General features: G+C 58.9%; 1 protein-coding gene across 1 annotated transcript; it reads right to left on the bottom strand.

The window, feature by feature from the left end:
- Nucleotides 1–2,320: 2,320 nt before the first annotated feature.
- LOC142078474 (1-phosphatidylinositol 4,5-bisphosphate phosphodiesterase gamma-1-like) lies at nucleotides 2,321–22,766 on the bottom strand. The gene is made up of 32 exons (XM_075141026.1): nucleotides 21,824–22,766; nucleotides 16,015–16,164; nucleotides 15,812–15,905; nucleotides 15,642–15,689; nucleotides 14,960–15,044; nucleotides 14,746–14,826; nucleotides 14,620–14,654; nucleotides 12,569–12,641; nucleotides 12,355–12,456; nucleotides 12,157–12,275; nucleotides 11,970–12,055; nucleotides 11,656–11,776; nucleotides 11,372–11,540; nucleotides 10,968–11,087; nucleotides 10,678–10,785; nucleotides 10,339–10,526; nucleotides 9,925–10,125; nucleotides 9,666–9,785; nucleotides 9,185–9,368; nucleotides 8,790–8,867; nucleotides 7,642–7,745; nucleotides 7,325–7,421; nucleotides 6,962–7,028; nucleotides 6,365–6,528; nucleotides 6,154–6,250; nucleotides 5,798–6,022; nucleotides 5,335–5,483; nucleotides 4,434–4,548; nucleotides 4,038–4,199; nucleotides 3,726–3,814; nucleotides 3,419–3,603; nucleotides 2,321–3,341 (listed from the first exon to the last, which is right to left on the bottom strand). The coding sequence occupies exons 1-32, from the start codon at nucleotides 22,041–22,043 to the stop codon at nucleotides 3,290–3,292; spliced, it is 3,888 nt and encodes a 1,295-aa protein (XP_074997127.1). The 5' UTR covers nucleotides 22,044–22,766; the 3' UTR covers nucleotides 2,321–3,289.
- Nucleotides 22,767–24,623: the final 1,857 nt, after the last annotated feature.

Below are 24,623 nucleotides of genomic sequence, written 5' to 3' on the forward strand. Positions count from 1 at the left end.
CCCCATAGTCCGTGTGTCCCCATACCTGTGTGTCCCTATGGCCCTGCGTCCCCGTGTCCCCATAGCCGTGTGTCCCCATAGCCGTGTGTCCCTATGGCCCTGCGTCCCCGTGTCCCCATAGCCGTGTGTCCCCATAGCCGTGTGTCCCTATGGCCCTGCGTCCCTGTGTCCCCATAGCCGTGTGTCCCCATAGCCGTGTGTCCCTATGGCCCTGCGTCCCCGTGTCCCCATAGTCCGTGTGTCCCCATAGCTGTGTGTCCCTATGGCCCTGCGTCCCTGTGTCCCCATAGCCGTGTGTCCCCATAGCCGTGTGTCCCTAGGGCCCTGCGTCCCTGTGTCCCCATAGTCCGTGTGTCCCCATAGCTGTGTGTCCCTATGGCCCTGCGTCCCCGTGTCCCCATAGCCGTGTGTCCCCATAGCCGTGTGTCCCTATGGCCCTGCGTCCCCGTGTCCCCATAGCCGTGTGTCCCCATAGCCGTGTGTCCCTATGGCCCTGCGTCCCCGTGTCCCCATAGTCCGTGTGTCCCCATACCTGTGTGTCCCTATGGCCCTGCGTCCCCGTGTCCCCATAGCCGTGTGTCCCCATAGCCGTGTGTCCCTATGGCCCTGCGTCCCCGTGTCCCCATAGCCGTGTGTCCCCATAGCCGTGTGTCCCTATGGCCCTGCGTCCCTGTGTCCCCATAGCCGTGTGTCCCCATAGCCGTGTGTCCCTATGGCCCTGCGTCCCCGTGTCCCCATAGTCCATATGTCCCCATAGCTGTGTGTCCCTATGGCCCTGCGTCCCCGTGTCCCCATAGTCCGTGTGTCCCTATAGCCGTGTGTCCCTATGGCCCTGCGTCCCCATGTCCCCATAGTCCATATGTCCCCATACCTGTGTGTCCCTATGGCCCTGCGTCCCTGTGTCCCCATAGCCGTGTGTCCCCATAGCTGTCTGTCCCCAGAGCCCTATGTATGTCCCCATAGTCCCTGTGTCCCCATAGCCGTGTGTCCCCATAGCTGTCTGTCCCCAGAGCCCTATGTATGTCCCCATAGTCCCTGTGTCCCCATAGCCATGTGTCCCCATAGCTGTGTGTCCCTATGGCCCTGCGTCCCCATGTCCCCGTAGTCTGTGTGTCCCCATACCTGCGTGTCCCTATGGCCCTGCGTCCCTGTGTCCCCATAGCCGTGTGTCCCCATAGCTGTCTGTCCCCAGAGCCCTATGTATGTCCCCATAGTCCCTGTGTCCCCATAGCCGTGTGTCCCCATAGCTGTGTGTCCCTATGGCCCTGCGTCCCCATGTCCCCATAGTCTGTGTGTCCCCATACCTGCGTGTCCCTATGGCCCTGCGTCCCCGTGTCCCCATAGCCGTGTGTCCCCATAGCTGTGTGTCCCCATGGCCCTGTGTCCCCATGTCCCCACAGTCCCTGTGTCCCCATAGCCATGTGTCCCCAGAGCTCTGTGTCCCCATGTCCCCATAGTCCCTGTGTTCCCATAGCCGTCTGTCCCCATAGCACTGTGTCCCCAGAGCCCTATGTATGTCCCCATATCCCCATAGTCCCTGTGTCCCCATAGCTGTGTGTCCCTATAGCCCTGAGTCCCTATTACCCCTGTGTCCCCAGAGCCCTGTGTCCCCATGTCCTCGTAGTTCCCGCATCTCCATAGCTCTGTGTCCCCAGAGCTCTGTGTCCCCATGTCCCCATAGTCCCTGTGTCCACAGAGCCCTGTGTCCCTATGTCCCCATAGTCCCTGTGTCCCCATAGCCCTGTGTCCCCAGAGCCCTGTGTCCCCATAGTTCCTGCATCCTCATAGCCGTGTGTCCCCATGGCCCTGTGTCCCCATTACCCCTGTGTCCCCAGAGCCCTGTGTCCCATGTCCTCATGCCCTGTGACCCTGCATCCCCATAGCTGTGTGTCCCCAGAGCCCTGTGTCCCCATAGCTGTGTGTCCCCATGGCCCTGTGTCCCATGTCCCCATAGCCCTCTGTCCCCAGAGCCCTATGTCCCCATGGCCCTGTGTCCCCATGACCCTGTGTCCTGCATCCCCACGCTGCTGTGTCCATTGTCCCTGTCCCCCCGCACCCCTGCGCCCTGTGTCCCATGGCCTGTGTCCCGTGTCCCCTCCCTGGGTGTCCCTGCCCGCCGCAGCACACACATCCCAGCCCCAAAACCACGCACCGCCTGGGTGTCCCCACCACTGCTGGGACACATCGTGGGGACAAGTGTGACACGCTGAGCTCAGGGGTCCAGGACCACCGAGCCACCGCCCTGGGGACATCACCCACCCCAGGGACATCGGCACTGTGGGCACAGCCTGGGGGGGGGACCAGACCACGGCGACGGGGTATAAATATTGGCTAAATAGATTTATTTTCATACAAAGAATACACAGATCCCCCCGCCAGGACGCCCCGATCCCGGGGGACACCCCCAGATGTCCCCAGCCACCACTCCGCCGAGCACCACCTCCGTTGGCTTTACCGGCAGGATCTGTCCCTGTCCCCAGGGTTTGATGCCAACGCTGGTGTCACCTCGGGGACATCCCTGTCCCCTCTGGGGCCACCTTGGTGCTCGCGTCTGCCTGGTGCCTGCTCGGGGCACCCTGTCACCGGCCACCATGCCCTGTGGGACACCCCCAGACCTGGTCCCCTGCTCCCTCGTGCCTGTCCCAGGGGCATTTCCGGACATTTTGGGGTCCCCCCCTGTGCCCTAATACTGCGGCTGGTACAGACCCCCCCCCGTGCCATATGTACACGCTGGATAAAAGAAGAAAATACAGATATTTATAGCGGGGGGGACAAAATGCCCCCCTACCCCCCCCCAAAAGTGTCCCCTGCGTCCCCATCCTGGTGCCTCACTGCCAGCTGATTCTGTCCCCAGGATGGAGGTGGCTGGTCCTGCCCCATCATGGGCCAGCTGGGCACCCGTGCCTCAGTTTCCCCATCGGTTGTGGAGCTCATCGCCCCTCTCTGCCATGGGGTGGTGGGACACGGAGGACGTGGGGTGAAAAGGAGCTGTGGTGGCTACCTTGTGGTGACAGGGACATGGCCACCCACCCCAGGGGACATGGGACGAAGCCGGAGGTGCCCCGGATTTACGCCGGAGCATCCCACCTCCTGCCTCGCCCCGACGGAGAAATGTCACAGGCAGAGCTACCCGAAGTCCCCTTTCGTCCCCAAATTTGTCACACCGCTATCGCCCAGGCTCGGGCATTGGGTTGGGTTCTGGATCTGGCCACCCCACCTCCCTTTGCAGCAGGAGAGGAGGTGGTGGGAGGGGTCCGCAGTTCGGCTGGCGGGCTCTTGTCCATCCATCTCAGCTGCGTTTGGTGACCATTTGCCGGTCCCTCTTCTTCTTCTCCATCAACCTGGTGGGGAGCAAGGTGGTGGCCTTAGGGACCCTCCTGAAAGGGACCCCCTGAAGGCACGGGGAGGGGACACTCACTTGCGGTTGCGGACTTCGGTGAGCTCCATGAGCCGCTCCTGGGCCGCCCGTAACTCGTCGAGGCGCTGCTGGTAGCGGGAGTCGCAGCCGTTGGTGCGCTCATAGCTGGAGACCTGGCTGGAAAGCTCGCTGGCACGGTCCCGTAGCTGCTGGATGGACGAGTAGAGATTCTCCTCGTCTTCCTCCTGCTCCAACACAAGAGTATGAGGCTGGTGGGGTAGACAGGACACCCCAGGGTGCTGTTGCCCCCTTGCTCCAGCTGGGGAAACTGAGGCATGGGGTTCCTTGAGCTGTCCAGGCCACCTGCCTTGGCGTTGATGATCTCGATGTGGATGAGGAGGGCGGCGAGCTCCAGGTCCTCGGTGTAGCTGTTCTTCAACGGCACCGACCGGTAGCCTGGACACAACACCACGATACGAGCTCAGCCCCATGGCAGGGTCTAAGCCCCTCACCATGGCCAGATCCCCAAGGAGATGATGATGATGATTGCAGGGGGGTTGGACTAGATGACCTTTAAAGGTCACTTTCAACCCAAATCATTTGATGATTTTATGATTCCATGATGATGGTGATGGTGATGGTGATGATGATGACAATGGTGTGGATGGAGGGACCATACCTGTTTTGAGGCCCTTGACGGGGAAAGTGGCTTGTGCCAAGAAGTTGGGGTCGCTGAACATGTCCTCCTCATACACCACAAAGCGGAGGAAGGCAAACTCAGGGTTGTTGATGTCGAAGACGAACTGCTTGAAGAGCCAGACGGGGTTGAAGCCGTTGTCAGCTGGGGGGCGAGGAGAGAGCGGGGAGGGTCAGAGCGGGGCTGGACACATGGACATCACCGGCATGGCACCAGCATGTTAATGGGAGATGTCCTCTTCACTCCTCCATGAAACCCAGCCCCATCACCCACATGTCCAAGAGGACCCCAAAGGGCACAGTTAGGGTTGTCCTGGCGTCCCTGCCTGTCCCCAGGCTGCAGGGGCTGGGTAGGAACGTCACCTGTGTGGATCCTCACCTACAACATCTGTCTTGTTCTTGCTGTTGTCGTACTCAGAGCCGCACACCTCCACCTCCACGAAGGGGCACACGATGCTCCTCCCATTCTTGGGTAGGTGCCGGGCACCGAGGATCTGCAGGAGGAAGAGGACGGTAAGGTCTGGCTACATCAGGTGAGGAAGGACTCTCTGGGGCAACCCCATGGCTTGGCTGTTTTAGAATCATAGAATCATAGAAGGGTTCGGGTTGGAAGGGACCTTTAAATGTCATTTAGTCCAACCCCCCCGCCATAAGCAGGAACATCTTCATCTAGATCAGGTTGCTCAGAGCCCCATCCAACCTGACCTTGAATGTTTCCAGGGATGGGGCATCTACCACTTCTCTGGGCAACTTGGTCCAGGGTTTCACCACCCTCATCGAAAAAAATTTTGGGTGTTTTGGGCTTGCCAAAAGCTTCATGGCCATAATTAGCCACACCCCACCTGATTTATGACTTTGGACCCGTTTTAGCTTGATTTTAGCAGTATCCACCAAATTATTTAAAAACCTTTGCTGGATTCATGCCATGCTCAAGAGTCAGGTGCCTACAAACCAACCCATCCCAGCCCTAACACTGAAATTGCCCAAGGGTTGGGTAAGGTGCCTCTGGGCTTGTTTTAGCTACTTTACCCTCCACCTCGCTCTTGGTGAGGTTAGGTTCAGCTCTGTGCAATTGTGGGGTTGTCTCCCAGGAAAAACAATGCTGCATGCGGAGAAAGACCAACAAACCCAAGAGGTCATGGGGTAACAAACTCCATGGAGCAAATATGTGGCTGAAACATGTAAAAACCACCCCCAGTTGACCCAAAACCAAGGAAGAAGCGAGTTTGCATCTTGATGGTGACCACCTCAAGGTGCACTTGCTGTCCTCGCCCACTTGCCTGCAGCTGGACCGTGATGGGCTCCACGATCTTCAGGCTGTTCTTGTCAAAGGGGTCAAAAGTCTCATCTCTCATGATGTCGGGCTGCAGGACGTAGCCACTGCGGCCGCCGAGCATGAAGAGCGCCTGGTTCAGCTGCATCGGCTTGTCTGTGGCCGCCGGGACAGAGAAGCTCTGAGCCATGGGGCTCAGGGACCTCCCTGAGGTCTTTGGGCAGAAGGTCCTGCCCTGGTAAACCCCCTGCTAAGAGCCCCCAGCCGTGGTTGGAGAAGGCATGCAGCTGGGATTTGCATGAAGCACCCAAGAATTGCATGGAGATGTCCCAATCAGGATGAGGACAAAGGTTGGAGAGATCATCCAAACCACCTCCAGCAATAGGACCCAGGGCAGAGCCACCAGGGATGGGAATTTTGGGGTGACCTGTGAGGATGAGCCCAGCAGCTACCCCAGGAGCAGGATTTACCAGGCGTCTGGAAGTTGAGGGCCACGAGCTGACTACCACAGATCCACATGGGCAACGGATCATAGTTGGAGGAGTCCAGGCGCTGCCCTTTGGGGTAGATGCGGCTGAGCTGGCGCCGGTTGTACTGCAGGAACTTCTTGCCCTTGCTGCGGTTGGCGTACTTCTCCGCCTTGGTCTCCGGGAAGGAGGACATGTCCCGGTAGCACGCCTTATCTGTGCCAATCTCTGAAAGCACCAAGGTGGCCATCAGCAGAGGACACAGGGCTCTCTGGTGGCCCGGGGGTTGGTCCGCCATGACCACTTGGTTCCCCCCACCCATCTCTTCCCACGCTAATCCCCCCTTCTCCAGCTCTTACTGTCCTCATCGAACGGCACCGGACGGCAATACACAACCAGCTCGGAGAGCTCCAGTGCAATCTTCTTCCTCCGCTCCATGATCTTCCCCTCCTGCATCTGCACAAGGGAAAACAGGAGCTGAATGTCTCCACCCAGCCTCCTCTTGAGATGTTGAGGACCATCTGCTGGGGGACAATCCACCCCCATCCTCTGCAACCCGATGCCCCTCACCCTGGCGTCAGCGTTCTGCGTGGCCTCTCGGATCTTGGCCACCCACTCGCTGAGTTCCTCTTGTGTGTCCGCGGCCACATCCAGCGACTGGGCTGCGTGGGACATCTGCTGGGAATGGATGGTGAAGACAAATGGTTTGGAGCTCCTCCCGTCTTTGGAGATAACTATAAGGACATCAGAGGGGGGCTTTACTCGAAGACATTCCCAACGGATGGCTCTGTGGAGCAAACGAAACCTCAGCGGTCCCGCTCCCAGGCCCCCACCAGCCCTCCCTGGCACCCCACCAGCCGTTGGGGTCCTCCTCTTGTGAGGGTCCCATTTTTCTAATAAATGGTTTCAGCTTTCCACGCTGAAATGCATTTTCCTTTCAGCCAGGGGTAAATATCCCCTGAATCATCCAAATCTCCGAATTCCTCTGAATCCCCCCAAAATCAACCAAATCCCTCAAAACCCAGCTATGTGCTGCTCCCTGGCACGTTGTGCCAAGCATGAGCCCGGCTGGCAATCACGTGATGAGTTTGGGAAGCCTCAGCTCACAACACTAAGCTTCAGTGTGGGGTCCCGCAGCTGTGGCGGGGACGTGGCGGGGACACTCACCGACGTGGCAGGACGGCACGTCGATGAAGCCTTTCAAGAAGTTCCCCAGGGGGCTGTTTTCTGATGACTGCAAGAGAGGAAGGAAGAGGGGGTGGTGGGGGGCGGCTGAGCCCAGCGCCCGCTCTGTTTGGCAACTTCCCTCCAACCCTGCAAATCCACCAAGTCCAAGCAAAAGCAGAGAAAAAACCACCCTCTCGGCATGCTCTGCTCCGCGGTTGAGCATCCCCCAGCCTCTGGATAAGGGTCTGGACTGGAGCGGGGCTGGGAGCATCCCCCAGCCTCCGGATAAGATTCTGGGCTGGCACAAGGCTGGGAGCACCTCGGGTGGCCTCGGTCCCAGGTGCGCGGGGACATGGCACTCACGGCCTCATCCTGCTCCTGTGCCTGCGTGCTGACGATCTCCTCCACGTAGTTGGCCGGGAACCACAGTTGCTTCTTGCCCCCGTAGTCCCCCCGCCACCTGCAAGGGGTGAGAGGATCAAGGCAAGCGGACCAATTTTGGGGGGGACAGGGATGTTCATGCTGCATGCAATGTCAGGGAGTGGTTGGAGAAGGGGTGGGGGGACAGAAAAGGAGGCAGTTAAAACCCACCATGGGACAACCCACGGGAAAACCCGGGGTGTCCCCTCCACCACCCACCCACGGTGATACCCACCCGGGGGCCACCCAACCGCCCTCACCAGCCGCCGTCCTGCTTGTCGACGTTGTGGATGATGGCCTGCTTGCAGAACGACAGCTCATCCTCCCGCTGCGCTTTGTAGTCGTAGAGAGCCTTCACTGTGCACTGGGCCACCAGAGAGAGGGACATGTATCACCACCCAGCGCCTGGGGACACTGGCAGGCAGTGCTGCCTGCTCAGCCCAGCTCCTCGAGCTCCCACGGTAGAGCATGGGGGCTCCTGAGGGCCCGACACCCCAAATGATGCCCCCAAATTGCCCACGCCAGCATTGAGACATGTTAGACGGGACAGGAGAGCTGGAGGCGCCCGTGGTCCTGTAGGACCACCACATTCAGCGCAAAGCGGGTTCCTCTTCTGGGTCCCCCAATGGTTTCTCCTGGTGCAGTGAAGGGGTTAATCCCCTGATATTCCCACACTCCCCAGGAAAAACCCATTTGGGTTAAGCTTTCCCATGTCTGGTCTTAGTCAGAGCTGCTCTGCTGCAAAGGGTCCTTTAAGCAGTGCTGGACCATGAGGTTGTAGGATCACAGGGAAGGAACCTTGGGGCTCCAGTCCAGCCTCCTCCAGGGTCAGCTCCAAGACCAGCCCTCTCCCAAAAACCTCTGAGGATGGAGACCGGGTCAGCTCTGAGTCCAACCCGGTCCCAAAAACCTCTGAGGATGGAGACTGGGTCAGTTCTGAGACCAGCCTGGTCCGAAAAACCTCCGAGGATGGAGACTGGGCCAGCTCCAAGACCAGCCTGATCCCAAAAACTTCCAAGGATGGAGACTGCACCACCTGGGAACTGACCCTAAACCTGCTCTTTTGGGGTTCCCCAGTGCAAAGGGATCCATGGGGGATTCCTCACTGTTGGGGCAAACTTGTGCCAGGTCCTTGCTCCAGGCTGGGCTCTCTCCAGACCTCGCCTACCACACTGTTACGATGCAGTCACTGGAACTCGGACTGTCCCCAAGTGATGGGGAGGTGGAAAGGTCCCACCAGCTCCAGCATCACTTGAGGGTCAGAAAAATGCAGCAAAACATCACCACTTCTCAGGTCGGTGGTGGGAGATGTGGTGGGTCTGGGAGGACACTGCCCAAGAGCCCCAGCACTAGAATTGTCATCTCCCACCATCCTCCACCTCCCAAGGACACCAGCTCAGCCCCTTACCCTGGCCATTGGCATCTTGTTGGCCTCTACGTAGAAGTGGGGGGTCCGCACCTCATACAGGGCTCCATAGTCCAGCTCCTGCAGGGAGAGACACCTGAGTGGGTCACCCGGATGCGGGCAGCGGCTACAAGGGAATGTGGTAGGAGCCGGGCCACCACGTGTGATCCAGAGGAGGTTGAGAGGGACCTAATAACCCTTTGCAATTCGTTGGAAGTGAATTACGGTGGAATTATAGCCATGGGCAATGGCTGCAGAACGAGCTTGGCTGGTTCTGGTTGGGTTTCAACCAAGAGGCTGGAGGAGCCCTTCCCACCATGGTGGAGCTGGGGATGGGGCTTGGTTGCCTGTAGCACAAAGCTCCCATCCCCACCATCCCCACTGCCCGGAGCACTCACGGTGGTGCCCATCTTCTCCAGGGTCTCCTCATTGATGGGGTAGCGCAACTTCATCTTGCGGTAGAGCGGGTGCTTCTCATAGTAGCTGACGAGGTCCACGAGGCTCTCGAACTCGGCCGAGCTGCCCAGCATGAAGAGCCGACCTTCCTGCTGGATGCGGCAGTGCTTGATCTTCCCCTCCGCCCTGGGGCCAAGAGAGCCGGGGGGGATATGTGAGGGGTGGCCGGACCCTGGCTCCATGATGGGGATGCCACCAGGGTGACCACCCTGAGGATGTGGCTTTCCCATCACTGCACCTAAGGGGTCCCCCCATGACAGCATCATGCGTCCCACCATGTCACCCTGCTGACCCAAAGCAAACCCCTGCCACCCAGCATGGAGTCACATTAGACATGAGCCAGACAGTTCTCAGCTTGGCCAGCAATGTGGGCACCGTGGCCGAGCCCAACTAGCCTCGGGACGCCAGGGTGGCCACACTCACCGGAAGGAGATGGCGTAGGAGCTGGGTTCACTGCGCTTGCGCACCAGGAAGGCTCCGTCTCGCGGGACCCGCATCAGCATGTGCTCGGCCTGCAGGCGCGTCAAGCTGGCGTGGTACCACCTGACCAGGCAGAGAATGGAGGCCGTGGGCTGGTGCCGGCATCCCCACATCCCGGGGGACACCCAAGACCTGACACTGGGGATAGAGGAGGCTGGTGGACCCAGGGGACCAAGAGGATGGGGATGGGGACCGTCCTCACTCTTTGCTTTCGTGGGCATTGGGTTGGGGGACGGGGTCGGTGAGGCGCATCTCGAACTCGTTGCAGCGGAGCGGCACCTCGCGGTAGTGGCAGATGAGGCTGTAGAGGCTGTCGAAGACCAGGTTGTCCGTCAGGTAGAACTTGGTGGCGCCGGCCTCCTGTCGCGAGTGGATCCGGCAGTGCTGCACCCGGCTGGACCTCCTAGATGGTGGTGGGGAGAAAGCAGGAGTGAGTCAATTCAGGTCCACATCCCCACCATCCCACGCTCGGGGGTCCATGTGCCATGAAAAGAATTGGCGCTTCCTCCCCAAAACACCATCCCAGCCACCAAACCAGGGATCAGCTGGACCCCCGGTGGGATCACCCAGAATGGCTCAGGGAGGGTGGGATCTTGCCTCCCCCTGGGGCTCCTACCAGAAGGAGAGGGTGTAGTCACCCACGAAGGTCTCGCTCTCGCGCACCAGGAAGGTGCCGTCCTTGCCGCCTGTCTCGGTGCAGTACTCGTGCAGCAACTTCTCGGCGATCTGCCGCCCATCACGGCCACCTCCCAGTTTCCCGTGGAACCACTTCTCCGTGAAGTGCAGCTCGTTGTTGTTGAACTCCTGCGAGTTCACCCCAAAATGGGAGAGATGCCCCAGGGTCAGCATTCCTCCCAGCCATCAGCATCAACGGGGCGTTGCCACCCTCTCCCCCTCCCCACAGAGTCCTCCCTAAATTCCCCTGCCCTGTGGACGCATCCCGTCCCTCACGCACCTCCTTCTGCTCCACCTCCTCCTCATCCTCGTTGAACTGGTAGCGGGATGTCTCCTCTGAGTAGTAGATCTTGTTGCTCGTCAGGACGAAATAATGGGGGCTCCAGGTCTGGGAGGGAGGAAGAGCATCACCAGGGCAGGGAGGATGATGGCATGGAGGGATGGGGCTTTGAGACCCCTGTTTCTGCCCCTTCCATCCCCCACAGCGTTGCAATGGTCTAGGAGAGCCCATGCCCCATGCCCAACCCAAACGCCAATGCTCATCCCTGCCATTGGCAGGGAGCCCCTTACGTGGTCGATGGGATCTTCGAGGTAGAGGATGCCGTTCTTGATGGAGTTGCTGATGTCATTCTCCGAGTAACTGGCGGTGGAGACCTCCTCGTACAGGTTCCCTTCGACCAGCTTCTTGTGCTGGGGACAGCCCAGGGAGGAGAGCTCAGCAGTGGGCACGGTGTCCCCGTCACACTGAGCTCCCAGCCCTCAGGCCACGCTCGGGCTCCTGCAGGTACCTCTCCACCACCCCCTGCTCCTCTTGACCATCTCTTGCAGTAGGACATCGGAGAGATGTCCTACTTGTGCACGGAGGGATATCACTCTTCAGTCCCAAGATTTGGGAGAATCACCATCCCTCCCAGCCCAACATGGTCCTTGTCCCTTCTGCAAAGAGAGGCTTTGGGGTGGTGCCTGCTCCACACCTTGATTAGGATCTTCTTCTTGAGCTGGGTGGGTGAAGGCAGCTCGTCGGCATTGATGTCCACTGGCTTGGTGAGTAGCATGTCCCCAAAGACCTTCTTGAAGTGGGAGGCCATGTTCCTCTGCTGGACGATACTGCAGTGGTCTTCGATGGAGAGGATGATGGGGAACCTGGAGGAAGCAGGTGGGAATGGTGACTTGGGATGAAGGCGAAGGAAAGGGGAATTCAGGCAGAGGTTGCCTGCCTGTCCCAGAATTGGGGTGTTGTTGGGGGGCTGGGGCTTACTCGGAGGTGACGAACGCGTGCTCCTTGATGGTGTGCAGCACGTCCAAGAACTTGATCTTGGAGGTGAGCGTGTGGCCGTGGTAGATGATGGGGAGATCGTCTGGGCCATCCCAGCAGTCCACTGAGAGAGGAGACACCTCAGTTAATGCATGCTGGTCACCGACTGTGCACTGGGGCCGTGTTTTTGGGCCCCCAAAGGACATGGAAGACTCCCCACCCAGTGCCATGGGATGGGTGCAGGGGATGGTCTGTCTGATGGACCATGGGGTGCCGAGGGGGACTGAACATCACCGCAGGGTGCTGGGGGGACTCACGCTCGATGCAGCGGCAGCCCATGTGCAAGCAGCGGGCGTACGCCTCCAGGGAGGACTCGCTGGAGAACTGGTCCCCTGTCAGGTACCTGCAGAGGAGTAAGAAGGACCATCAGCGGCCAGGGCTGCCCCGGCCAGGGGTGATGGGGTGCTCGTGGGGGTCCCCGAAGAAAGCCCACCCTGTCCTTACGTGTTGTGGGAGGAGGAGATCCAGTACTGGGACAGAGGGTGGTTCATCTCCTCGGGCACCACGCGCTCATACTTGGCGTCCATCACCATATTCTCCTTGGAGAAGAGGTATGTGAGGAACTAGGGGCGAAGCAGAGAGGTCAGAGCCTGCCAGGGCTGGGGAGACACCCCTGGGTGGGTGCCACGTGGGGCCACCCACCTCATCCAACTGGAAGGAGGGGTCCGCTGCCTCACTGGAGCCCTCCTTGACGTAGGTGCACATGTAGTCCCGCACCATGCCCACGTCGCTGGCCCAGGGTTCCTGGGGTGCAAACAAGGCCGCCGTTATGGGATGAACAGGGCAGGGGCATCCCATGGGGGTCCCTGAGGTTGGGGCTGAGAGAGATGCCCCAGAGGTCTCTAAGGGCACCCACCTTCTGGTCGTGCAGCAGGAACTTCTGGAAGTCGTAAAGGGAGATTTGGCACAGCTCGGGGCGGTCCACGTTCCTGGGACACGGAGTGGCCATCAGCGAGGACCGGGAGCAGGAGTTGGGGTAGACCCCATGGGGAGTTAAGGCTGCCAGTGCCTACCAGCAGCTTGGCCCCTTGATGCCCCCCACTCCTGCCCTGCTCCGTGGCAGCTGGCAAGGGGCTCAGGGAAAGCACCGGTCATGGGGATGCCAGGGGCACCTCGAGCTGTTGGGTGCTGCTAGAGCAAACACTCCCGGTGTCACCCTGTGACCTGGGAGAGGCAGGAACCCAGCCGAAGCATGCAGCATTGCCCAAGGATGTGGGGAGGAGGGCAGTGCGACGTGTCCCTGCCATCCAGAGGGACCTCATGAGGTTCAACCAGGCCAAGTGCAATGTCCTGCACCTGGGTCGGGGCAACCCCCAGTCTCAATAGAGGCTGAGGGTTGAAGGGATGGGGAGCAGCCCTGCTGCTCAAGGCCTTGGGGGTACTGGTGGATGAAAAGCTGGACATGAGCCGGCAATGTGCGCTCGCAGTCCAGGAGGCCAACCGTATCCTGGGCAGCGTGGGCAGCAGGTCGAGGGAGGGGATTCTGCCCCTCTGCTCTGCTCTGGTGAGACCCCCCCTGCAGTGCTGTGCCCAGCTCTGGAACACTCAGCACCAGACAGACATGGACATGTTGGAGCAGGTCCAGAGGAGGCCACGGAAATGATGAGGGGGGTGGAACGCCTCTCTTAGGAAGAAAGGCTGAGAGAGTTGGGGTTGTTCAGCCTGGAGAAGAGAAGGCTCCGGGGAGACCTGATTGCAGCCTTTCAGTACTTGAAGGGGGCTTATGAGAAAGATGAGGACAAACTTTTTAGCAGGGCCTGTTGCGACAGGACAAGGGGAAATGGTTTTAAACTAAAAGAGAGAAGATTCAGACTAGATACGAGGAAGAAACTTTTTCCAATGAGAGTGGTGAAACCCTGGCACAGGTTGCCCAGAGAGGTGGTAGATGCCCCATCCCTGGGAACATTCAAGGTCTGGTGGGATGGGGCTCTGAGCAACCTGATCTAGGTGAAGATGTCCCTACCCATGGCAGGGGGGTTGGACTAGATGATCTTTAAAGGTCTCTTCACACCCAAACTATTCTGTGATTCTATGACCCCTGGCACCCATCCCTGCTCATATCCCCGCTCACATCCCCAATTCCATCCCCGCACTCATCCTTGGTCACATCCCTGCTCCCATCCCCATGCCCATCCCTGCTCAAATCCTTGATCCCTTCCCTGTACCCATTCCTGCTCCCATCCTTGCTCCCATCTCCACACCTATCCCCGCTCAAATCCCTGCTCCCATGCCTGCTCCCATCCCCTCTCCCATCCCTGCCCATCCCTGCTCATCCCTGCTCCCATCCCCTCTCCCATCCCCTTTCCCAACCCTGCTCATCCTTGCTCCAATCCCTACTGCCATCCCCACTCCCATTCCCTCTCCCATCACCTCTCCCATCCCTGCTCATCCCTGCTCCCATCCCTTCTCCCATCCCCACTCCCATCCCCGCTCCCATCCCTGCTTCTATCCCTTCTCCCATCCCCACTCCCATCCCCACTCCCATCCCTGCTCCCAACCCTGCTCATCCCTTCTCCCATCCCTGCTCCTATTCCCTCTCCCATCCCCACTCCCATCCCCACTCCCATCCCTGCTCCCAACCCTGCTCATCCCTTCTCCCATCCCTGCTCCTATTCCCTCTCCCATCCCCACTCCCATCCCCACTCCCATCCCTGCTCCCAACCCTGCTCATCCCTTCTCCCATCCCTGCTCCTATTCCCTCTCCCATCCCTGCTCCTCAGACCACCCTTGCCATCCCCACCATCCCCTCCATCCCGACGCTGGGAGATGCTCCGGGGCCACGTGCGCCGCCCGGACCCTCCGCTCTCCCCAGGCTCTGCCCCGCAGCCCGGCTGCATTGCCCACCCGATGGATCTGACCCTTGGAGGCTTGGCCGAGATGGAAGCCACGCAGCTCCTGGGTACTCACCGCAACGGGAAAGAAAGCTCCAGCTGCTCGATGACCTGCAAGGCAAAGGAGGGGACCGGGCTTAGCTGGCTGGGGACACGCCGCACCAGGTGGGGGATGCTTTGGAGGACAAGCCATGGCTCTTACCGACTTCTGTGCATCAAACATCAAGTTTTTGTAGAACTGGATGAAGTGGGAGAAAGTCATCTCGTTCCTGGCTTCCACCTCCTGCCAGAGAGGGTGTTGCTTGAGAGCAGGGCCACCCAACTGGAGCCAGCGACACCAAGGCTGGCTCCAGACTGGCTGTGGGGGCTCGAAGACCCTCTCTCTGCGTAGCTGGGGTGCCCGGGGGGGGCCTTACCATGAGCTTGTCCCGCAGGAACCTCATGTTGGGGACGCGGTAGTTCACCTGGGGCAGCATGGCCTTCAGGTCCTTCACTGTGATGCTGTGGGAGGGCGAGCCGGCGTCAGGGACAATCCCCAGCTGGGTCTCAGCTCCCAACACCAAGTCTCCCACCCCAAATCCTGGTGCCAGCGTGGTCTCTGGGGTGGGGCTCCCACCCTACTGGGCTGTGGATCCCCGCAGTGGCACAAGACCCCTAATTACACAGGGTCTGGCACAAGCGTGAGCAAAGGGTTGAGGAGAAGCACGTCCAAGAACCAAGAATGCTCTAAGCCATCATTCCATCTGGAGGTGATGGCCATCCCCATCCCCATAATCATTTAAGTCCAAATTCACTTGATTTGGGGTTTTTCCTGAACTGGGGAGATGTTTATGGACTGCATTAATGGTCCAGTCCCTCCCGGCACTGGTGGAAATGCAGCAGCGGGCATGGGGGCATTGGGGTCCCTGTGGTCCCTACAGCATGAGTCTCTGATTTTTGGTGCCTTCAAGAACCCAAATAACCTGGTACTACCTTGCCCCACAAATCCCGCTCCCAGCCTTGCTCAGCCTCCAGATTTGGGGTGCAGGTGGGGGTGTATGGCCCTGTCCAGCTGAACCCACCAGCCACTTCCCGGCATGGGGTCGTGACGGTGCTCACCTGCCTTCCCGCGACCGGTCCATCCCATCAAACTGTTTCCTCAGCCACCTGGGAAGGAAGGGATGAAAAAAGACAGCGCTCAGCCCTGGGGGGGACTAAACCCGGGGAGGTTTCATCCCCAAGACCCCCAGACGGGGTTTGGGAAATGGGACCCACTGGTCCTTCCTCACCTCTCAATCTGCAGTGGGGTCTGGGCTTTCTGGGTATCCACCACCAGCCAGTTGAGGCCTGTTATCCACAGGTTGATGTCCTCCTCGCAGAAAGCTGGAGAAGGAAGAGGAGATTAGTGAGGCTGGGATTGGGGAATTGGGATGCTGGGGAGGGGCTGAGAGCCCAAGGGTGGCCAGGGGCAGTGGGAAGGGAGCCCACGCACCAGCCACGCTGAGAGTCCGCAGCCTGAAGTCCATCCCGTAGAGGATGATGAAGCACATGGTGAAGTCGAGCTTGCGAGCATCCTCGGGGTAGCGCTCGAAGTCCCGTGAGTTCTTCCCCAGGCGGATCTCCTTGATCTCCCGAATGTCGACTGTGGGGAGAGAGGGACATGGGACTGTCCCCAGCCACCCTGCCACCGTGGACCCATGTGTGGGGCTAGGGGAGGCTGCGGGAGATGGGATTGCCAGGAGACCATGTGTCCTCTGGGGAGCCTTGTCCCCAGGATGGAGTGTCCCCGTGGCACTGTCCATGGGTGTGTGGTGGCATTGTAGGTGCTGTGGCCACGTGTCCTCTAGGGATATATGTCCCTGCTGCCCTCCAGTGATGTGTTTGCTAGTGTGATGGCACCATGGGTATTGCATATCCTTCAGGGAACTGTGTCCCCAGAATGGCACTGCCCGTTGGTGCATGATGGCATCATAGGTGCCATGGCCATGCGTCCTCCAGGGATCCGTGTCCCCGGGACAGGGTGTCCCTGCAGCACTGCTGCAGTTGTATGACAGCACCATGGGTGTCATGGCCACATGTCCTCCAGGGAGCCATGTCCCCAGGACGGGGTGTCCCTGCAGCACTGCACCCAGGTGTGTGATGGCACCTTACCCCTGTGTGTCCTCCAGGGACTTGTGTCCCCAGGATGTGGCGTCCCCAGTGCTACCCACCGGTTTTCCCAGCTTTGTGGGTGCCACATGTCCTCCAGGCTCAGCCTGCCCCATCCCAGCTGGCACATCTCCAGCCACCTTTCCCCTGCCTTCTCCTCCCCAAGACAGACCCTGCTCCAGGGCAGGCTGAGCTCATCTTTTAATTGAAGACGTCTGCCCAAAGGTGGCAATTTGGAGCCCCGGCAGCCCGGACCGCAGGGCGTTTCTTTCCTGCCATGCTGCTCTCTCATTATCTCGCTATATAAAGCCCTGCCGGCAGCGGGAGGGCTGGGTTTCCGGACCGCGGTCTTCCTCACTGCTACGCTGCCGGGGGAGATTTCCAATCCCTGGTTTTGCCGAGTGGACAGGTTTCACCAGAGGCAGAAAAATAATACGATGATATTAATAATAACACCCAAAGTTGTTCTCGATACTATGAGCATCACCCCCGGGCAGTTTTGCCCTCTGGGGCTGAGGCACCGGCACCGGAAAGGGCTTTGTGCGGCCGAGCGCGGCCGGACCACCGCACCGGGGTATTGTCCTGCCGAGGAAATGGGTCATTTCCCGGAGAATTTCCAGCCCAGCCGTGTTTCCGATGTGGCGGTGGGGAAGGGTGCAGGCGTGCCGGTGCCTCGAAAGAAACCCTCAGCCTAATCCAAAGGGGATAAATAAAAGCCAAGCGCAGGGAGGAATAAGGGATGGGGGAGAAATCGGGCTGATTAAGCAAGAAAAGAGGTGCAGAATAGTTTTTCTTGGCAGAAAAGCTCCGGAAAACACTGGAGGCTTTATCCAGCCTTCCCTCGCTGGATGACCGCAAGCCAAATTTCACAGATTTGGGGGTGGGATTTTAGCATACGTGATACAGGAGTTCTGCACCCTTGCATGTGCTTGGTTTTGGGACTAGATCTTAAGAAATGAAACCCCGTTGCTGTCACCGTGCAGCCCCCATGGCTTGGAGCAAACCCACTTTGGTATAAACAGGCAGATATTTGAGGGTAAAACCAGGTTTATAGGTTAAAAACCAGCTGCTCATTCCCAAACCTGCCCATCCACAGGGTGCTGGAGAGGGGTGAGAAGCCGGCGGCTAGCAGGGCTCTGCCAACAAGTCAGAACTCAGCCATCCCCCATATTCAATACTGCCAGGATCTGGCCTTGGATCTGACTTCTGGGTGCTGCCAATAATCATAGAATCATTGAATGGTTTGGGTTGAAAGGGACCTTCAAAGATCATCCAGTCCAACCCCCCTGCCATGGGCAGGGACATCTTCACCTAGATCAGGTTGCTCAGAGCTCCGTCCAACCTGACCTTGAATGTTCCCAGGGATGGGGCATCTACCACCTCTCTGGGCAACCTGGTCCAGTGTCTTACCACCCTCAGCATAACAAATTTCTTCCTTAGACGTAGTCTGAATCTCCCCTCTTTTAGTTTAAAACTGTTGCCCCTTGTCCTGTCGCTACAGTCTTTCTTATAAGCCCCCTTTAAGTACTGAAAGGCCGCAATAAGGTCTCCCTGAAGCCTTCTCTTCTCCAGGCTGAACAACCCCAACTCTCTCAGCCTTTCTCCACAGCAGAGCTGTTCCAGCCCCCTGATCATTTTGGTAGCCTCCTCTGGACCCACTCCAACAGGTCCATGTCTGTCTGGTGCTGGGGACCCCAGAGCTGGACGCAGTGCTCCAGGGGGGTCTCACCAGAGCAGAGCAGAGGGGCAGAATCCCCTCCCTCGACCTGCTGCCCACGCTGCTCTGGATGCAGCCCAGGATACGGTTGGCCTTCTGGGCTGCAAGTGCACACTGCTGGCTCATGTCCAGCTTTTCATCCACCAGTACCCCCGAGTCCTTCTCTGCAGGGCAAATAGCCCAGCCCCACGAAGAGCAGAGGGAAGAGGGAGCGGCGCGGGGCTGCACAATGCAACGCGGCCGGCGGCTTCCTGGAAACCACATCTGCAGCGGATTTGCAGCGATCATGTCAGAACTATGTCTCCAAACTCCTCCCTGCATTGTCTCAGGGGTCCCGGGTGATTAAAACACTCTGGAAGTCGATTCCAGCTGCGAAAATCCCTTTTCTCTTCTAATGCAAAGTGAGAAGCGAGGTGCAAAGAAGGTTTTAAATATAGGGATGGTGGGAAGATGATGTAGGACCAGGGTCTGCCCGGTGGCTTTTAGGGATGCTGAGAGCCTGGGAGTTTTCTTAATGCATTAGGAGAAAAACAAAGCAAAGTGGTCAGAGGGAATGGTCGTGCTGGGAAATCCCGCTGGCCTGGGCAGAGCTGCGGTGGCACGAGCCATGTTCCCTCGTGTTTGCCTCGGTCACCCCTTCTTGAAGGACACGTGGCAGCTCAGACCGTCCTGTACAGGGGGGATTGGGCGACCGCATCCCTCAGGGCTCCCCGTGGCGTTGTGAAGCTGATTTAAAACCTGAAATGAAAGATTTCCTCCTGGTCCAGCGGCGTTAAACCCCATCTGGATTTTCTCCTCCCCAAACGGTCCTATTTCTAATTATTTGGCATTAGCAAGGCTGGAGGTGTGATCCCAATTAGCTGTTGTCGTGGCAAACTACCCCTCTGAAATGCTTTTGGGTTTGCTAAGCTGCCTTCACCCCTATTTCTTTTAATTTCTTGTAAAGATCCCTTTTGGGCTGTTTTCCACTAGATTTCATCCTTGCACTGGGGACCAGGGTCTGCCGAGGGCAATGAGCTGAAAACCCTCCAGGATGAAGTTAATTTTGGAGGCGATGCTACAGGCGACCCCATTGGCACGGACACGTGTCCGTCGGCTGCTTAACGAAGCGTGTAATTAGCCTGCATGGTGTGGGGCGTCTCAGGGAGAGCCAGGATCCGTGTCCTGGCCCTGCCAGTCTGTAACAGAGACATCAGCGCTGTCGGTCGTCCCCGCTAATCCCTCTGCAAGCGGGGTGCCTGGTTGAAGGGGGGGATTTAAAATGGCCCAGGCAGGCGTGAGGTCAGGCGTGGGGTGGGAGCGAGACCCCAGGGATGAATAGGAGATCCTGGCGCTTCCATAAAATCACAGCAAGCGGGAGGACATGCAAACACGGAGCGGGGCTGGACCAGGGGGTGAAGATGCTCCAGCCCAGCAGCAAGACCGGGATTGCTCCCACCCAGGGCTGGGGGAAGTTGGTGGTGGGGTTGGATGGCAGGATTGTACCATTTCCAGAGGGATTTTCCTTTTTTTTTCCCCCTTCTGGATGACCTTGGAGGATGCCCACTCGTTCCCACAGGGGGTTTTGGGCCGTCGCATGGGAGAAGCCAGATCCCAAGGCACCAGTGGGGAAACTGAGGCAGGGCATCAGGAGCAACCTGAGATCTCGTCCTGGTGGCACGCAGTGCTCTCAAAAAAACCCAAGGAGCCGGAACCGCATTATTTCTGTGAGCGGAGAACGAGCTCTTCCCCATGAGGACTAAAACCACCTCTCCAAAAATGGGTGCCCTTCCTCCCTTCGCCCATCCCTCCTCCTCCTCCTCCCACAAATCTGCTCCTGTGCCTAGCAGGTCCCGACAAGCACGGATCCTGCTTGTGCTGATGCTCATCTCCAGTTGCCACCCTTCTTCCTGGCTCAAAGCCTCTCCGTGGCTAGCAGTCCAGCTTGGGGTCGACCCCTCTGAGCGGGAGCTGAACCCTCCTGGGGATTTTGCTCTGTCTCGCACAAAATTAGCGGTGGGTGGTGATTTTTGGGTGGGTGATTGGTGATTTTTAATGACACCCTCTGAGCCCCCCCAGGGAAAAGCCACCTGTCGTCTCCCAAACCTCCAGGTTGGGCTTTGCCATCGTCCAGGTGAGATGATACCCCAAAACTGGGTTCCTCCCTGCATGGGGATGTGGGATGAAGCGATGGTATAGCTCCATGTCACCCCAGTCCCGTGTTTTCATCCATTGGCTCTTTTTAGCTCAATTTAAGAGGAGGTGCAAGCCTTGAGGTAATGAGCAACCAAGTAACGAGTACCAAGGCATGGAGCCCCACCAATGCCTGGCAGTGGGACTATGCCCCAACAGCCCACTAGCCACCGGTGAACCCATAAGTAAGGGTGATTTTTATGGATGCTCCAGTGGGAGCATCTGCTGTGCTGGGCGCCAGTGCCACCAGTCTAAACTTTGCATTGACGTCATTAATGCATGTGGGGCAGAGCCCAGCTGACCAAGTCCTCTCTGCAAGACCACCATGCTCCACCCCATGCTGCTGCCTGCCCCAGAAGCCTGAGCACCCCATTTTTGGGTTTAAAAGCACCGTGAGCAGGCAAGGTGGTGGTCAGCTCCTTTACCTCCTTGCCAGGGATGAAATGGCAGCAGCTTGAGCCCTACGGCAGCTTATGGACCACATGAGCTGGGATGGAGGAGGCGAGGGTTGCTCAGCCCAGCAGCTCCTGCATTTATATCTCTGGGCGTCCTACCATGGCCAGGCACCCCACCATGGTAGGACATCCCACCATGGCTGGGCATCCCACCATTGTAGGGCATCCCACCATTGTAGGGCATCCCACCATGGCAGGGCACCCCACTGTGTCCAGGCACCCCACCATGGCCAGAGACCCCACTGTGGTAGGGCATCCAAATATGGCCAGGACTCCACTATGGCCAGGCTACCTACCATATGACCAGGCACCCCACCATGGCCGGGTACCCACTGTGGCAGGTACCCCACCACGGCTGGGCACCCCACTGTGGCTGGGCACTGTGCCGTGGTCAGGCACCCTATTGCAGCCAGGCACCCCACTATGCCCAGGCACCCCACTGCAGCAGGAACCCTACCACAGCCAGCCACCCCACTGTGGCCAGGCTTACCACTGCAGCCAGGCACCTCACCACAGTAGGGCAGCCCACCATGGCCAGGCACCCCACTGCCAGGCACCCCATCATGGCTGGGCACCCTATGGCTGGGCACCCCACCACAGTGGGGCACCCCACCACAGCCAGACACCCCACAGCCAGGCACCCCACCATAGCAGGACATCCCACCATGGTGAGGCCCACCACAGCCAGGCACCCCACCGTGGGCAGTCATCCCACCGTGGCCAAGCACCCCACGGCCAGGCACCCCACTGTGGCCAGGCACCCCACCAGCACATCCCCTGTCCACAGCACCGCTGCCACCGATACTCACTGTCCCCTTCCACCTTCTCTGGTGTCCGGCTCCAGATGATCTGCCGGGTCTCCAACTTCACCTGGAAGGTCCTTCGCTCCGGCCTCTGTGACTTCTTCTGATAGAACAAGGTGAGGACGGTGCCCATCTCCAGGCAGCGGAGGATCCTGCCCATGTCCCCTGCCTCCATCCTGCCGTCCTCCAGAAAGCCATTGACGCTGTTGAGCCTGGCCACGGACATCTTCACTGTGCGGCCATCGCCCGGCGGAGCCGCAGAGCCGGGGTTGTCTCATGCAGGAGAGGACGAACCAAATAGCCGAAACCTCCCCAGGGATTTTCTCCGCTCGCCCCGGGCACGGGTTTCCTCTATGGCCAATGTCCCCTCCGCCGCACCACGGCCGCGGCACGGAGCCGGGCTCGGCGACGGGGAGGAAAGGGGTGGGCTGGAGGTGCCGTGACCTTCTCGCTGAGGCTGAATCTGGCCCCGGTGTTGGCATCCAGCGGCGGTGGGAGAAGATGGGCAGCGCCGGTGGCGACGGCCTTGCGGTTCAGAGCCAGGGGGGAGAAAAACCATCCGGCCACCGCAGGATGGCGGAGGCACCTTTGCGGGTGAAGAGGGTGGCGTGGGGGGAAAACCCAGCCAAAAAAAAGCAAAGTCACCCCAAAACTGACAGTGCCTGTGTTGAGGTGGCGGATCCCCCCCCGGCCTCCGGGCCAAGCGGGGCCGGGGTTGGGAGAGGGGTGCGGCGAGGGGGTGCCGAGGGGTGCTCAGCCAGCCCAGGGAGCAGCGGGGTCCCGGCGGGGCGGGATGCGGGATGCAGGGTCGGGGTGGTGGTGGGTGGGGAGGGGGGAGGGCTCCTGCTGGCTGCCCGCCGCCCCTCTCCTCCGCTCCTTAATTTCGGGCTGATGAAATGGACGCCCAGAGGAAACTGCAATCACACATGGCCGGAAAGAGATCAGAAAGGAATTTAAAAAAAAAAAAAAAAAAAAAAGCAGGATCTTGGAGAAAGGAAAATCCGAGCGGGGGAAAAGACGGTTGAGGGTGACATCTAGAGGAACTCAAGATGGGGACTGGCTTTATGGGGGTGCCCCAGGCCCTGCTGCTGGCTGGGGGGCACCCCAGGACGGGGATGGGGTCGCCTGGGTGGAAATGTGGTTGTTTGGTAAAAAAGGGTTAAAGATAAGGAAAGCGGCTGCTGTGGCTTTAGCTCCTGGCTGTCCCTGCTGCGATGCTGATCTGGGACTGAAGCCTCGTGAGTGACCAGGACCAGAGTCACTGCTGTTATGAGTTTTGTCCTGCCTCAAATATATGGGAAGAAAGGGACTGCAGTGGGGGGAAAGAAACACAGAGAGGGGGGAAGGCAGCGAGGGACAGGGCTTGGTGTCACAGCCCCTGTTTTGTCCCTTTGATGGGTGCTGGATGGGCAGAGACCTGCCGGTGCTATGGAGGCAGATGCTTTGTGCAGGGATTTGGGGGAGGCAGGGGTACGAGGTGGGACCAGGAGTGCGGGGGGTGGGCAGAGGCTTCCTTCCCAGCCCCACGCTTTGAGGATTTGGACCAGGAGGGGATCTTGCGGTGCTGGGATTCTGAGACTCCTGGAGCATATTGGGGTCCTGGTGATGGAGGCTCAGCAGAGCCAGGGCTTGCCACCAGCCCTGGTGGGAGAGAGGACACAGGATCTGCCATGAACAGGGAGCTCTGCAGATCGTTTCAGCCCTAAAATACCTGAAAAACGATTTTACTCATTAAATACGTGACACGTTTACAGTTGGTCTGAGCCCTCCAAAATCCTTATTCCTTCCCCAGAGGCTGCCAAGATCTTCCTGGCTTGCAGATTCACTCCCTGCTTATAGGAGCCATTAATTTCTCTCCTCCACAGAGGAGTAGTCTTTATTTTAACTCTCGTCTTGCTGGAAACACCGCCTTTCCCCTCCCTCTCCCCCAGCCATATCTAATCTTCTCATCCCAGAGGAGCCCAGAGCCCTGCGGCAAAGCAAGAGCAGCTCAGCATTGGCCACCAAGCAAGGGACGTGTCCCAGCATTGAGGAGGATTTAGGGTCAGGAGAAACATCCCATCTGTGTGCACACCCGCCCAGATTGCAGAAACAAGAGCTGAGGAGCAACGATGGCCCCTATGGTAGTAGCAAGTATGGACCCACTGGAAACCACTGGGGTCCCCAGTGTCATGGCATGGGGCGTGCCGACACATCTTGATGCTCACACGTACGAGGGGCTGCAAATTAAAGCAGTTTGCATCTTTACCCCTCAAAAAATACAATGGTGGGACTGGTACTTCAGAGCAAAGCACCATCTTGACAGGTTTCGCCGGTGCTGTCTCCAATTGCCATTGCAGGGATGGAGATTTTGGCAGTCCTGGCAGGACTTGGTCCATGCGAACCTCATGAAGTTCAATGAGGCCAAGTGCAAGGTCCTACACCAGGGTCAGGGCAATCCCTAGTATCCATACAGACTGGGGGAAGGATGGATTGAGAGCAGCCCTAAGGAGAAGGACTTGGGGGTACTGGTGGGTGAAAAATGGAACATGACCTGGCAATGTGCGTTTGCAGCCCAGAAAGCCAAGCATCTCCTGGGCTGCATCCAAAGAAGCGTGGCCAGCAGGTCGAGGGACGGAATTCTCCCCCTCTACTCCACTCTGGTGAGACCCCTCTGGAGCACTGCATCCAGCTCTGGGGTCCCCAGCACCAGACAGACATGGACCTTTGGAGCGGGTCCAGAGGAGGCCACAGAAATGATCAGAGGGCTGGAACGCCTCTGCTATGAGGAAAGGCTGAGAGAGTTGGGGTTGTTCAGCCTGGAGAA

This window comes from Calonectris borealis, chromosome 2, assembly GCF_964195595.1.
Source record: "Calonectris borealis chromosome 2, bCalBor7.hap1.2, whole genome shotgun sequence".
Classification (NCBI taxonomy): domain Eukaryota; kingdom Metazoa; phylum Chordata; class Aves; order Procellariiformes; family Procellariidae; genus Calonectris; species Calonectris borealis.